This window comes from Anas platyrhynchos, chromosome 8 (genome assembly GCF_047663525.1).
Source record: "Anas platyrhynchos isolate ZD024472 breed Pekin duck chromosome 8, IASCAAS_PekinDuck_T2T, whole genome shotgun sequence".
NCBI lineage: Eukaryota > Metazoa > Chordata > Aves > Anseriformes > Anatidae > Anas > Anas platyrhynchos.
The window spans coordinates 23,369,696-23,384,843 of record NC_092594.1 but is presented as its reverse complement, the minus strand read 5'-3'; the positions used below and the strand labels follow the sequence as shown (position 1 = coordinate 23,384,843).

The 15,148-nt window shown below is 37.3% G+C and overlaps 1 protein-coding gene across 9 annotated transcripts in view; it reads right to left on the bottom strand.

Annotated features, from left to right (window-relative positions):
* Nucleotides 1-1,430: 1,430 nt before the first annotated feature.
* The window catches only part of KYAT3 (kynurenine aminotransferase 3), a 35,158-nt gene continuing 21,440 nt past the window's right edge, over nucleotides 1,431-15,148 (bottom strand). For all 9 annotated transcript variants that reach the window (XM_005029267.6, XM_038183375.2, XM_021278561.4 and 6 more), the window contains 11 exons: nucleotides 14,339-14,483; nucleotides 11,215-11,364; nucleotides 10,520-10,606; nucleotides 9,234-9,356; nucleotides 9,024-9,144; nucleotides 6,186-6,262; nucleotides 5,170-5,259; nucleotides 4,442-4,628; nucleotides 3,883-3,956; nucleotides 3,383-3,469; nucleotides 1,431-2,458 (listed from right to left, as the gene is read on the bottom strand). In XM_005029267.6, the coding sequence (XP_005029324.1) occupies nucleotides 2,396-2,458; nucleotides 3,383-3,469; nucleotides 3,883-3,956; nucleotides 4,442-4,628; nucleotides 5,170-5,259; nucleotides 6,186-6,262; nucleotides 9,024-9,144; nucleotides 9,234-9,356; nucleotides 10,520-10,606; nucleotides 11,215-11,364; nucleotides 14,339-14,483 (1,204 nt within the window). In that variant the 3' untranslated portion in view covers nucleotides 1,431-2,395. The remainder of the gene's footprint in view (nucleotides 2,459-3,382; nucleotides 3,470-3,882; nucleotides 3,957-4,441; nucleotides 4,629-5,169; nucleotides 5,260-6,185; nucleotides 6,263-9,023; nucleotides 9,145-9,233; nucleotides 9,357-10,519; nucleotides 10,607-11,214; nucleotides 11,365-14,338; nucleotides 14,484-15,148) is intronic.

The window sequence follows — 15,148 nt, the reverse complement described above, 5'->3', positions numbered from 1 at the left end:
GCAGAGATATTAATAGTCTTGTTGGATTAAGTCTTTTGGAAGCAGAGGGGCTTTTGTTTAAAGGGCAATGAAAACACAGTGAAGAGGTGACTAGAAGAACCCTTGGTACCTTTCTACTTTTGTGAGGATACATAACCTAGTTTTTATGGGTGCTCACACGCTAACAACTATCTCTTTCTGGGAAACCTTAGATAGCACAAATGGGGTTTTAAAAATACTTAGAGAACTGTGTTCTGTAGCTGCTATATTTAAGACAAGCATAATGACAAAAATAACATTACTGGCATAAGATTTAATTGCATTGCAAAGCACTGCTTCCATAGACAAGAAAACAAAATTCAAATATTTATTATTTTGTATCAAATGAGAGGCTAATCAGCTGGGAAGTTTTGATTCACATGATCATAACTGAAAACATTTCATAAAAGACCTACGTTTTAAATTTGCATTTATGCTAGCAAAGATTTGTTTAATGTTATGAGTATTCACTTTTCAATTAAAATGGTAGTCCACCTTACATTTTCTTTGCCCAAATCATCATGCAGCTCAACGGACTTGGGCTACCCCCTTAGTTCTTGCAACACCACAACTCTCTAGTGCAACTTATACAAATGGATTTTAAAGGCCCGGTAAAACAGTGTAAATTTCACAGAAATGCAGTATCTTAAAACAACATATTCTTCCTGGAATTTCTGGGATTTTGTATAGTAATTTCCATGTGAAATTCATGCTGAAATTTCATTCAAGTCATTTTAATTACTATATTTATTTTTCTACACAAAGACTACAGGCTCCCTTGAAAATATCAGGTAACAATTTTCTGGTGAGATCTGGGGAATGGCAGTGCAAGACAAATGAAAAAAGACTACAGAACTCCCAGCTCCTGGCCTCAAAAAGTCAAAGAACTCCCAACAAAGCAGCCTAGCAGCTGTTCTCGCAGCCCAGTTTCCATCCTTTATTTTTAGGCCTTGCCATAGTCACAGACTAATGGAATTCCACTAGATTCCAGCTCTGTGACCACAGAATAGCTGCAAAAACTAGCTATTGAGTTTGTTTAGACTTTCTACCATAAGGCCTGTGGGAACAATGTAAAATAACGTGAAGAACATTAACACAGACTTAAAAGCTTACCTACCTGGATTGCTTCTGCTAGTGGGAAACCATCCAGAGATTAAGAAGATCGGACAGGAGGGAACAATGAAAGAATTCTCCACATTGATCTCTTTTGAATCAGTCCTTTATCCACTCAGATTGAAATAGTCAAAAATGGATCTCCATAGCACAATATTAGGTTCATCTCCATGTTCCTAGATCTTAACTGTTTAAAATAAATTTGGTGTGAAGTTACCAATAGCTTTTGTGAACATGCAAAGAGCGGAAAAGAGATTACAGGATTAATTTTCTCACTGTACATCTGATTGTGAAGGAGCCTCTATAGCAAGTTCTTTTATTTCTCTTTGTAGGTTCATCCACATAGTAAACAAGAGGGTAGACATAAAGAAAAAAATTCCTATTCTAGATGTCACTTTTGTAATTTTATTGAGGAATGAATACCTTCCGAACAGCACGACTACTGAGAGAAAATGAAATAGTGATTATGCAACTTAGCATTTTATATCTTGCCTATATATAAACACTATATTGATTTAACTCAATCACTTTACCTAAACTGATGCCTTTTGTGCACAGATATGGTAGGCAGGTACTTTGCAGAAATTGCCGAAAGGTACTGCAATTACCTTATTTGTGATGTCTTAGTTTTCCTCCACTGCAAGCTATAGGGTTTCACAAATCACAATGTTGAAGTCTCACCCATAATTCCTATATATAACCCCATACCAAAATTTTAGAATACCTGTATCATGTATTTATTCTTACATGATCCCAGAAATCTTTGTATTTCAGTAAACGATGTGAATATTACTTTTTTTTTTTTTTTTATTAAGGAAAAAATAATTTTGAAAAGACTGAAAATAACTTGAGTTTCTGTCCTGGGTCTGTCCCCTCCCAGCTCCTGCCGCACCCCCAGCCTGCCACTGGAAGGACAGAGCAAGAAGGTGAAAAGTCCTTAGCTTGATGTAAGCACTGCTCTGCAACAACTAAAACATCAGTGTGTTATCAGCACTCTTCTCATCCTAAGCCAAAACAGAACACCCTACCAGCTACTAGGAGGAAAATTAACTCTATCCTAACTGAAACCAGGACAGCTGCATTATACATTTCAGTAAATCCGCATTTTAACTCCTCAGCAGGTGGTAACACAGTTATTTGCAATATCATTAATTCTATACTGTAAATTATTTAATAATTAAATCTTAAATTTGCAATAAAAAAACTCTAGTGTAAGATAATTATACCAGATGGAAGAGTTAATTAATGTATATATATACATATATCAATTTTTCTGTTTAGTCCAGTTCTTCAGGATCACTTCAGCTGCATCCAGTGTGCTGTCTTCCTGCAAAAAAATGGAATACCACTATTACTACAAGTACAGAGTTCTTGAAAACAAAGTAGCAGTCACAATTACATGATCCCAAATCAGTATTTGGCAGTGTCACTTATATCCTGTAAATATCCCAGTCAGTTTTCCCATTAACAGTTATAGCTACAAGTCTATACTAGTAGAAGTAAAAGAGTCTGCACACATTCCATCATGTTAAGTCTGTGACAAAGCAATAGGAGAAACATCTCTTAGGGCAGTCAGTTTATCAAAGCTTATGCACATCCCCAAAGTCTTTCTTTTCAAGAACAGAAGCAGGTGAAACAGGAGTTAAGAAAATGTGAAAAGCAAGTGCTCACAAAATGGCAGATGTCAGCCAAGTCACAATTTCTGTTTTCTTCAAAAACAAAAATGGGTGAGATTCCTCCCTGTGTCTTTGTGTTTTTTTTGTAATTTGCAGCCTCTGAAAAATCCTTGGTATTTTCAGGTAAGTGAGCTAAACTTGAAGGTGACCTACTTACTATTTTTGTTTTTGGAAACTGAATGGACATGCGGTATACAGATCTCTTATGCATTGTTATTCGTTCTAGATTAGAGAATCCACCTTAATTGATAGCATACCTGCCTCATACATTTTCACGGTCACCATAAGTCAAGAATGTTTTACAAATCAGTAGAAAAAGCTAAAAGACTAACCACCAAGTTGTTTTCTGGCAGCTGCCCTTCTTAACCATGCTGCCCATATTTATGGTTTCAAGTCTCTTGGAGGGGGGGGGGGGGAAGCTGAAGCTAATTTGTGCTGAATTTTACACCAAACTAACTTTCTGCCTCAAAAACCATCCAACTCAGATCCTGGGCAAAAACGTAACAAATAGCCTCTTACAGTTTTGGTACTGCACTGATTTTTGAGCCTCAGGTCTTCCCACAACACATATTTACCTTAATGAAGCAAAAACGTATATATTTTTCAAACTTCCCTTTTGTCTCAGGACCACAGAACGCTGAAAGAGGAATCGCTGAGAGTTTCTGGAAAATAAAACAGAAATATTATTTGTTTATACATACATACTTAAAAATAGTTTTAAGCATGACTTTACTATTTCATTTCTGTAACTCTCCAAACATTAAAAGGAAATACAAGGTTGGATTTTGTATTTACTAACTAGGCTTAACTAAATTCAAATTACTTTTCTTAGGCAAAACAGATTAAAGGTACTTTTCTACAACTAGCATCTAAGCCCGGAGAAAGAACAAGTGCTGGGACTTAACACAAAGCATGCTTAGCAATATTTTAGCCACAACATTTCCAGCAGTTAGTATAAACAAACAATATTTTGGATGTAGTATCCCTACTATGTTATTGAGTAAGCATGGTTGCACTGCTCTTGGTTTCATTAGAAAAGCATTTCTAAAAACAGAGTACAACTAGGATACCTTACCTTAGATTTTATCATCCATCTGACAAATTTATAATCATAAGGTTGATTCCCATCTTCATCAGAGAGATCCACATCTAAAAAAAAATAAGTTTAAAACAGACATTGTATTGTAAGATTTCCTAGACTCCGGTGGGAAGGCACTCTTACAGTTAATGCTACAGAGTAAAGATATAATTTAATAATATTTTTAAATAAAATCATATAACAATTAATTGAGTACAAACTCAGGATATAAAGCCAGGTGCTTGGCTCCCAAACTTTTCATAATCACAGACTTCTAAAAAAATAGAAATTGTTTTTAATCGATCTCCTTTGCCCTTCCTAAAACTTTACCTAAGCTTTGCAAAACAAGGACAGTAGTTAGAATCACAAATGTTTTGCTAAAGCTTGTAAAATCTAGCTCCTGGCTGAAGTCAAATAGAAAATTCCAGTCTCAGTTAGTATTTCTGACAAGCGTTATGTGAATATGAAAAGAGAAGTTAAGCTGAAAATGCAGCTTTCATTTTGAACTAACTACCCAATTGCTTTCCACACATTTTTTAATAAGCTTTTTACTAACTTAATGTAGAAACATCGGCAATCATAAAGTATCCTCCATCTGGAATGACAGGCTTCAGTCCAACTTCTTGAAGTAGCTGAGCCATCCGATCACGCTTGCTTTCCAGCTCTCGAGACAGTGAGTAAAAATAGCAGTCTGGGTCATCCATGCGTTTATAGTCTATCCAAAATGCTCGTGCCAAAGCCTCCTGGAAACACAAATGTTCAAAAACACTCAGACACACACGCCTCCTACTGAAATCATACAGATTTTTCCCTGATCCTGTAGCAGGATCTGGCCCTTATTAAGCAAATCAGCAAATTAGACAAGCTACATCCAGTAGCATCATTTGTTTGTCTCTTTATACTGTGGCAACATCCCAAGCACCCAAGTACTCACTAGTCAGTAATCATATACATAATACTAATAAAAAAATGTGATCTAGCAGGTAGAGACAATGCTCAGTAAAACAAGACCTTATTGCAACCACTTTTACTTCTATTTGGTAGAAAACTACAAAGATTGTCATGTTTGTCTTATGCAACAAGCAGCAGTTTGTAACTGAAAGTTCTGTTGTTCTTTAAAACATTTGGTGAGCTGATTGAGTTTATCTTCCTCTTTTAGCACCCCAGAAAATTAATCGCTGTGATTGTTTTACCATAGATTGTTTTACCATAGATTGTTTTACCATAGGCCTACAGATTTGCTATGCTCAGAAAAATAACCTCCTCGGCTTCATCTGTACCTACCTGTAATGGAGTTGGGCAAGTATACAGTGTATTTTGATGAACAACTTGCAAATGCTTAATCAGGTTCTGGGGACCAATAGACCAACCAAGCTAAGGGAAGAAAACATGCTTAAGTTATACTTACAGCAATGCTGTTACTTCAAATTAACATTAAAGTTAACAAACATCTTGAGTTTTTCTTTTTTTCAGAATTAGTCATAAAATAGTTTTGATAAAGAATCCAGAAAAGGGCTAGCTTACCCAAACTTTGCTGAATGATGCCATTAAGAAAGTCTAAATGTGAGGCAACAGTTACAGCTTCACCTACCCACATCTCTCAAATGGTACTAAGCAAACTTTGATTTCTAAACCCTGCTATACGAAGAATTAAAACAAAGTTTTCATTAGGAACTATTCCTTATTGGTTTAGGATCTTTCCATCTCACAGGGGTCCACATCCAGGGTATTTTGAGCTTAAAACAAGAGCTTGCTATTGAATCAAACTCTTAACCAGATATAACTCAAATATCATGTCAGTTGGACCACAGGTGGTGATAAAGAAAGAATTTAGCCGCCAAACGTTTAAATATTTTGTTTACTTTCTGATACGTATTTTAAAGTCAAGCAAAACATTATTATTAAATATTTACAGAAATATAAACCATTCTAAAATACTACCTCAATCTGAAAATAGCTACCTTTTCAATCTGAAAATACTACCTCAATCTGAAATTCCACAAAACTGGAATATTAAAATATGAGAGTGTTCTCCATTAATTTTGATTGATTTTGAACAAACCATGCAGTGTTTTTTTTAAATTATTATTTTCTCACAATAAAATATTAATCAAGAGGTAAGAATAGACTTAAAACATGGATGTTCTAAGTAGACAGTTGTTCCAATTGAATGTTATCTTCACTTTTTGGAGACACAAATATTTGCCAAACGCTTTCAAAAGACAGGTAACAAAAACAGAGCATGATAGATGCATTTTGTAATTCATATAACATAATTCTTTTCTATTGATTCTTCTTACCTTCCAGCCAGTTACACTGTAAGTTTTTCCAGCACTTCCTATAGTTATTGTTCTTTCCCACATACCCGGCAATGTAGCTGTATATAAAATAAGATTAATTGGTTATATGTACACTCACATATTCCATGTAATTAGAAAAACTGTACTGCCCCTAGCTAAGAACTACAGTATGTTCATACACCATTGCAGGGAGAACATTCTAAAATTACGGCAACTGTAACAAGTGAGAAAGAACATATGGGCCAATGATTCTGGTATAAAAATAAGATCAGAATTAAGGAAAGGAGAAAGAGAAAGTTTTCACTAACTGTGCCTCTATTTTTCTATCTTAGTTTTTCTCAGCTAAGATGCAAAATTATTCATAAGAGATACGATCTAGTAAGTGCTACACATTCATCTCAGTACAGCATTATTTCTGATGCCTGGTAACAACACTATACACAACATGAACTCAAGTACTCACAGCCATCTTAACAGACTTGTTTAGCAAACAGTTCAGCAATGGATATCTCAGAAATCAGAAAGTTTCTAAAGACGTCTAACCCAGAACCAAATGCCACAAAAATCAGAAACTCAGCAGAGAGACATTACGTTTTGTTCAACAGGTCTGGGACTGACAAGCAATAAAAGCCAGCTAAGGATGTCTGCAAGGATTAAGGGATTCATGGAGGCCTATCTCCATCTCTGTATTTGTATCTTGTAGGAGACTAAACCCCTCTGCTTTCTTTCAAAGGAGGTGACAGAGCAAAAGTCTTTTCTGTCAGCTTGCAATTTTCTTTTGTATATTGCTTCACAGTTTGGACTCTAACTCAACTTGTTTTCAGTAGAAACAGGTAAATCAAGACACACTTAAGTCTGAGAGAAAAAACTAAATAAGGTCATAACATTACTGCAGCTGCAGTTACAGTGCTCAACACCACCTGACTCCACCACGCTTGTATATTACAATGCTACCAGTGAATTTGTCAATTGTTAAATTCCCTCTCTGGGGAAACCAGTGAACACAGATTTTTCCAAACACAAACGCTGATTTTCATAAGGAAGTTTTTGCAGCAGTTACATTCATTAGCATGGTACAGGTCTTCGCAATTATTTGAAAACATGCATTGTACTCTTTTGAGCACACTTGCCAATAAAAGAACCAAAACAATTAGCAGGAAAGAGACTCATATTCTTATTAGCTCACCCATATTCACTTAACTGCTCTGTGACCTTGAAAACTGAAAGGCAGTTTGAACAGATGCATCTTCTAGCTAGCTAGGTCAAGAGTATATACATCACTTCCCAAAGATGACCAAACTAGTTCTCACAAACTGCAGAAGACTTGAATTTCAAAGCAAATGCCCTCTAGTGATACTGTTTTGCCACACAGTCATAGGAATTCAACCTGGGAGACAGAAATCATTTCGAACAATAGCTGCAGCAAAAGGGCACAGGGGAAAGATCAGCTCCATCACTTTTACAAGCAGCAGGTTTTAAATAGGCAAATTCTTTCATGACACATCATTATATGACACCACAACCAACTCTGATTACAATTTATAACTAACAAAGCGCAAACCGACACACATAAGTCTGTTACCTGGGCTTGCACTCAGCTTGTTGGGATGCTTGTTTTGAATCCTCAGTTACAACACGGAACCCCTAAATCTGCCAGTGCAACACTAATCATTACTTAGAGGAGGTTCACTGTTTTTACAGAAGTTGGATAACGATGAGAAACATGACTGAGTGCTCCGCACAGCAGAAAACTGCCTCAGTGACAGCAAAGACTGCACTAATTTCATGACCTGTGGCTAGCAACTCCATGATTTCTTAATATAACTTAACAAATCAGACACTAAATTGATGCAATAACCATTTTGCATCTCACAAAGGAAATGTCATTGCATTTGATGGAACATGTAAAGGTTAATATGGAAACAGGAGCTTTTAGAGACATAACATTCATTTTTTTCTTGTATTATCTTTTTGTAGATTTAAAGAAGCCTAAGAAACTGAAGTTAATAGATCTTGTTTCTTTTACTGAAATAATGCTATTTTTCACAGTTTTATCCTGAAAGTTGTACGGTCATTTTAACAATGAAGTTAAAAGGTAATGTCATGGGATCCATTACAGAGTATATACCAAAACCAAGTTGACTAACTTTCCAGGCTTTAACGTGCATTATCATTACAAGGGATTTTTACATTTTCTGCTAAACTACAGAATGTCTTTTGTTCAACTGTAAATGTTTTGGTTTGAAGCATTAACATGACAATACTGACACTAATGAACAATGAAGTTACTGTGTTTTAAGAATTCACCACCTGTCTACTAAGACAAAGTGCAACTGACAACATCAGTGTTCAAACCTGCTGCCATGGCAAAGGAAAATGGATTACCTTGCACCACCCACAGAGACTTTGGTTCTAAAGACGGCTATTTGCATGAACCACCTGCTAAGTCCACCAAGAAAGCTTTAATCTAACTCATTTTACTTTGTAATTGGGACAGGATAAAGCACCAGTTACTGTGGTAACTTCGTATGATGCACTAACTCAGATTACAATCGCATGAAGGTATCTCTATCAAGCCACCACAACAGCCATGAAGACAGGCCTTTCAAAACAGACTCAGCCCATGCATGGCCAATCCAATCAGCATAGTACAGCTGTATGATCAGCAGCTCTGTAGCTGAGCACTGCAAGGTCATTTAGATATGTATTTTTTTTTGTTATTTTTAAGAATCAATTTCTACAGTAATGCCATGCTCCTACTATAGCCCTCACTAAATGGAGAAAATACCATTCCACAGCCACTTCTACAATACCACACACAAAAAAAAAAATCAGTACCTATTTTGATGTGCTTTTTTCCTTTGTACACCAGCCATTCATACACCTCATCACTGATGCACAGGGTATCATGTTTAATGCAGAGATCAGCTATTACCTGGAGCTCTTCTCTAGTAAATACCTAGAATGCAAGAAAGCAAGGGCAATGCATTAATCATAGTCTTTAAGACATGCTCTGAAATTACAATAGCATTAAAAGAGGACTCTTACCTTGCCTATAGGGTTGTGTGGGGTATTCAGAATAATCGCTTTTGTTTTGGAGTTAAATTTCTTTGCAAGTTCAGCAGGATCCAAGACCCAATCAGCACTAGATGCAGAGTTTCCATCATTTTTCTTAAAAATAAATAAACAAGAACTTAACATGCATTACTGGGATGCAACATGTTACAGACTAAACAGAGATGCTCAAGTTATCACCGTCTGACACTTTACTAACCACACACAACTTATCCCACTTGTCCTGTTCTCCTGGGAGGGGGCACCCTCCAGGAACAGGCAGTGAGGCCAAGAGCAAGATACATTTCTATGACAGCAACAGTCTTCTCCTGGCCACTGTCTGTCTTACCCATACACTGACCATATAGCGTGTAATGCAGGAAGTCACACAACAGGAGAGTTTATGGCCTTCTCATACACTAGAACAAGTGTGTGTATGTTTGGCTGGAAAGACTTATCACTGCCTGCTGGACTAGGACATCAGCTCTTTCCTTCCTAATCTACAGGAAAACAGCCTAACAGTTAAAAATACATTCCACTGAGGCATTACATGAGGACGACAAAAGTTTGGGTCTGCTTCTGCTGAGAACAATGAGCCTGGCAGTAATAACTTTCTGACACCTGTGCATTACTGGGAGAGGGCCAAACAAACAAAGAAAGCATGAAACAGAAAATCCATGGAGGAACCCCATTCCTAAGAAGGAGGGCACCACAAGGAGTAGTCTCACCTACTCCCTCCAGTACTGCATAAACAGCCCCTCAGCCCTCCTCCATTAACAGCATCAACACTTTGCATCCATAAAAATCCTTCCAAGATGCCAATAAGGAAGATGTCTACCACATAAATGCTTATTTAGTAAGTGGATTTTAGAAAAGAAATTACATTCTATCACTATACAAGTTGCTGAAGGCATCAGAAACCGAACATTTTGAGATGTGGCAGATACAGAATGATCACTGATATGATCATCCTTCCTGTATTTCTACTGAAAACATTTTCTGATCACATCCAAACAAAGGAACATTAACTTGTGCGTTCTGAAAGCTGATTACACTAAATGAGAAATGTTGTCCTACTTTTACTAATACCAGGAAAATATTTTACCTGCTTTGGATTATCATCACTTTAGATCACTATAGCGTGAGTCTATCTCATTTTTATATAATTGGATATTATGAAAAACTATAGAGAAAAGCATCTCCTACAAGGTGTTCATCAAACTGTATTAGGTATGGAAGAACAGTTGCATATAATAAATATATTTTTAAAAGCTACTCACATTTCTCAAAGGAATAAAAACAGGCTTCGCACCCGCCATCTTTACCATTGGTTCATAACAGTCATAAAACGGCTCTATTATTATTACCTGAAATTATAATCATGAGTATCAGAAACAGAAAATCTTCAGTGTGTGATGCCATCATATTTCCAGATTTGCTTTGGTAATATAACTTGATAATGTTTCTGGCACTCCTGCCTGGTTTTAAAATTGCAGAACGTTCCTCTTCCATCACATAACTTCATATAAAATGCCCTCAGTTTAAGTATGATAAGCACGACTCTTTTTTTTTTTTTTTTTTTTTTTGACAGACACAGGCTGTTCTCTAGTTACTTTACAGATGTCAACATATAACATCAGGGTTGCTTGGATCTTGCACAGAGATGTGAAAGTGCCAGACAAAGATGGGAGATAACCAAAGATGGCAGATAAACAAACAAACATGAAGAGCTAAGATCAGAGAACTGTTAAAGAAAAAAAAAGTGACTATCAGAGCAACAAAAAAGGAATAAAGGATACAGATGAGAATACAATATACAAATGAAACTGACGAAACGCTGAAAGCAAAATGCAACAACAAACTCTTGTCCACTGTAGGCACAAGGAAATATCCCCCCCCCCCATTAATTTCAGTATCATTATCAAAAAGGCATAGAAATTGTCATTTCAGTGAGAATTTTAAATAAAAAACTTACTTCATCTCCCTCTTCAATTAAAGCCTGTATTGTACTAAAGAGAGATCCATAACCTCCTACTGTCACCAGGATATCTGTGAGAGGGTCAATCTTTCTTCCACAAACTCTCTCATACACTTGAGACAAGGCTTTCACCAGCAACGGATGCCCCTGTCCAAAGCAAAGAAATGCAACTGATGGGCTTTGTACATTCTCAGGAATGCAACACATTTTTTGCTGTTTTTTCCCCTCCCAACATGGAAGGAAATTATACATTTTGGAGCATAAGAATGAGAGATGGATGCTCAGTATTAATAGTTTTCAACAGGTGGTATGGTTTAAAATTTTTATACATGGGGAAGAAAAGTTATTTGATTTTATTTGTATCTTTGGGGATTTTTTTTATCTAGTTCTTTTGAATTTTTGTCTTGTTATTTGTCTGAAGCTCAGGATAGCTTCAGGTAGCCTACAGAAGAGCTAGAACAAGAGATAGGAAGAGAGAAGCAAATACTAGTTCATCCTCATTCCTTTTAGAGTCTTTTTTTCCTACCTGACCATATCTCCATCTGAAGCTCCTTCTGTTTCTTTTGTTTTCTTTCAACGAAGTTTTTTTTGGTGCAAGGGAAATTTTTTTAAACCTTTTTATAAACTCCTGATAAACAGCACTTGTGATCAAAATTACGATTCCTATAATGATACTCCAAACCTCAGAGCACCATTTACCATTTGTCTCCTGCAGGAACACAGTCATTAATGTATTCTTCCCAAAATGTGCAAAGAACAAGAAAACAATAAAACAAAGACCACCTACAACATATAAATAAGGCGGCACACTTCTGTTTACTCAGGAGGACTAGAGTTTTCCTGTTCTGAAAATCTCTTATCTTTTCTATCTTTATACCAAGTATGAAAAAACAGCTCTGTAGGAAAATGCAGCTATGTAACAAAAAAGCCCTTCGCTAAAATATTGAATATTGTACCTCCACATGTAAGGTAAAAAATCATGAACCCCTCTGTAAACAAAAACATTACCACGAATTAAGGCTTGCAAATCATTGCTGATTCAAATGACAGCCATTTCTTCCCATGAGCGTGTCAACTGCACAGGAATGCTGCACCACCCAGCTCACATTAGGTCACAGCCCCACAGGCAACAAGAGGCCCAAGTGCTGCAGACACTTGGGACAATGTCTCAATTATCAGATGGATGTGCATCATTCATATTCATCCCTCCCACGTTTGCTATCCACAAATACTTGTGTTCAAAAAAAACTTAGAATTGCAGGAGTTTGTAGAGAATGCACAAAAGCAGAAGATGAGAATATTGGTTAAAAAATCCTCTTTAATTACTATTCACAGTATAACAACTGCAAATGTTCATAAATATCAAGGGAATTTAGAAGTAAGGAGCAAAAGGACAGAACTAAATACAACTAAATACTGAATAATTGCACACAGTGGAAAAATTATATTTATGCTTAACTCACTAATTGTTTTAGGGAATTGTTCTGTGGTTATTTGCTCAACAGGGGACCGTAGCCCATTCTGTCTGTAACAATTCTGTGCCACGGCTCCTCCATAACGCAGTCTGGCTGGCAAGCATAGACTTTTCAGTTAACTTATTGTGGCTGGTAAACATATTCACGTTTAGTCCAGAAGGTCACTAAATTCCAGCTGTCTTCTGAGTGCCATGAAACAATGGCTTTACACTTTTGAGATTTACACATACACACACACACACACACACTTGCCATCAGCTAAAGGTGACTAAACAAAGTGACCCAAATAGGGATGACAATGAGACTGTATTAAGTACAGAATTTTTTGTTCTATTCTTATCAGAGTTCCAAGTGCCCTAATATCCCTTAATGACCCTCACCAGCCTCACCTGTATCCTCTACCCAAACAACTGCTCCTGGTCCAAAGGCTCCATGTAAGTGCTATGCTTTTGCATTTGCTGGCCTGCAATTGTTACAGCCATGCCTGTACCTGTCCACAGCCCCTGTTGATCCTAGGCCCCTACCTGCGGGCTGATCTCGTGGCTTGAACTTGCACCTGCCTTCTTCCTCTAGACCTGCCCAGCAACCACTGGGTTGTGTCTAACCGTGGTTAACACTGCTGGGCCTGGTTTGTGTGCTGACCCCCTGGCTTGACCTCAGACCATCTCACCACCACAAGCTTCCTGGCCATCTGGGCTCACCTCACCTCAGCTACCACCTCCTGGCCTGCCTTGCTCAGGTACCACAGCACTGGGCCCTGGCTGATGCAGCCTCTACTCCGCTCGTTGTGATAGTTTGTCCCTGAGGGAGCTGCTGGCCATTGCTGCTCCCTCCCAGTTCTAATACATGCAGATCCTCAGAAAACAGGCAACAGGTTATATTGGAATATATGAGCAATGACGCTACAAGTACCAACTCAATCACTGGCTTACCAGTCTGTACAATGCTTTCCTCCCACTGCTACATCATGTGATCATCTAGAAAAACATTAGATTGACTCCTTAGGATCTTGTAGCAACCCTAACACATGATTCTCAGTTGGGCAGTATGGTTTATCTTTACCACAAAAAGTGAGAAAGACAAACCAAACAGGAACAAGAAAACAATCACACTAAAAGAGAGTAACAGGCATTGCCCTGCCTTGGACAATGACAAATGCCACACATTCACACCCAGCTCAGGACTTAAATGCTACAAGACAACTTATCCAACGTGTAGTGACTGTCCTCCAGAGGCAAAACCTTACTCTTTCAATCACTTCCTCATTTCTACTAATGTTATGGGTGAATCTTTTCTTGATCCAGGAGGTTGTCTCAGCTGATATCAAGTACTTCTGTCTCATTCTAGGTTTAGCCTATCTAACTCATGTTTACACTGACCATAATCAGCAGTAAATGTGTAATTTACGATCTTTAACCTTTGCATTGATTTATATCATCTTTGAAGGGTCATGCAATTTCATGCTCTACCATTTTGCTCTTGCTAAAAGTTTCTGCCTTGAAGAAGCCTACACAGAGGACGCTGGTTAGTAACTGATAAATCTGTTAAGAAAACTAGGGGCATAAGAGTACAAACTACTGGTAAAACCAAGTTAAAGTCTTAAATTTTCTCCCTGAACTTGGATCCTCCAGTTCCACAGTACTTACAAAGCCTCGTGTGTACTGGTTCAGTCTGTCAACTGCTGCTACATTTGCCAGCTCTTCTTTAACATAGCTGGGAGGGGATATATCAGGAAGGCCTTGACCAAGATTAACAATTGAGGGATCTGCTGCCACCTTTGTAAATTCAACCCTAAAGGGAAAAAAACAGCTTAAATTTAACATACCAAACAGAATTATCTTCTCCTTCATCAACATTAGAAGACAAAAAAAATATTTTGCTTTGCCAAACTCACAGCAGTGTAAACATCTTTATGTAGAGTGCAAGATGGGTGTTGGGACAATGTTAAGTAAGCAGAGGAGTCACACAGGAACCCAGTAAACGGTTTATTTCCTGCCTCCACAGAATAACTTTCTTGCCAGCAGAACTGTGCTTGGATGCGTGGTATCTCTGGACATGGGCAGAAATGAAATACTACCCTCTTCGCAAAATGAAGTAGACCCAATTAGAACAGGTATGTTAAATGATTTAAAGGTTAGATACCGTCAAGTGAAGGTGTCACTTAAACTGTCGAGTCATCTCAGAGCACTATAATTTTGTGTGTGATTTTAGAGAACAAACTGCTGCAAGCTCTTTATTAACTGTTACTAGTTCCCTGCCAGAAACTAATGTTAGGATTCTTGAACAACTACTTTTTTCCTCGTTTCATGAAGGAGTCTTACATTTCACCCTTATACACATTAAAGACTAGTAAAAAAAAGAAAAAAACAACAACAACAAAAAATGCATCACAGTTCAATCAAAAACAAACTGCTAAAAATGAGTTTGAGGACAGATGACAAAATACCTTACATGTG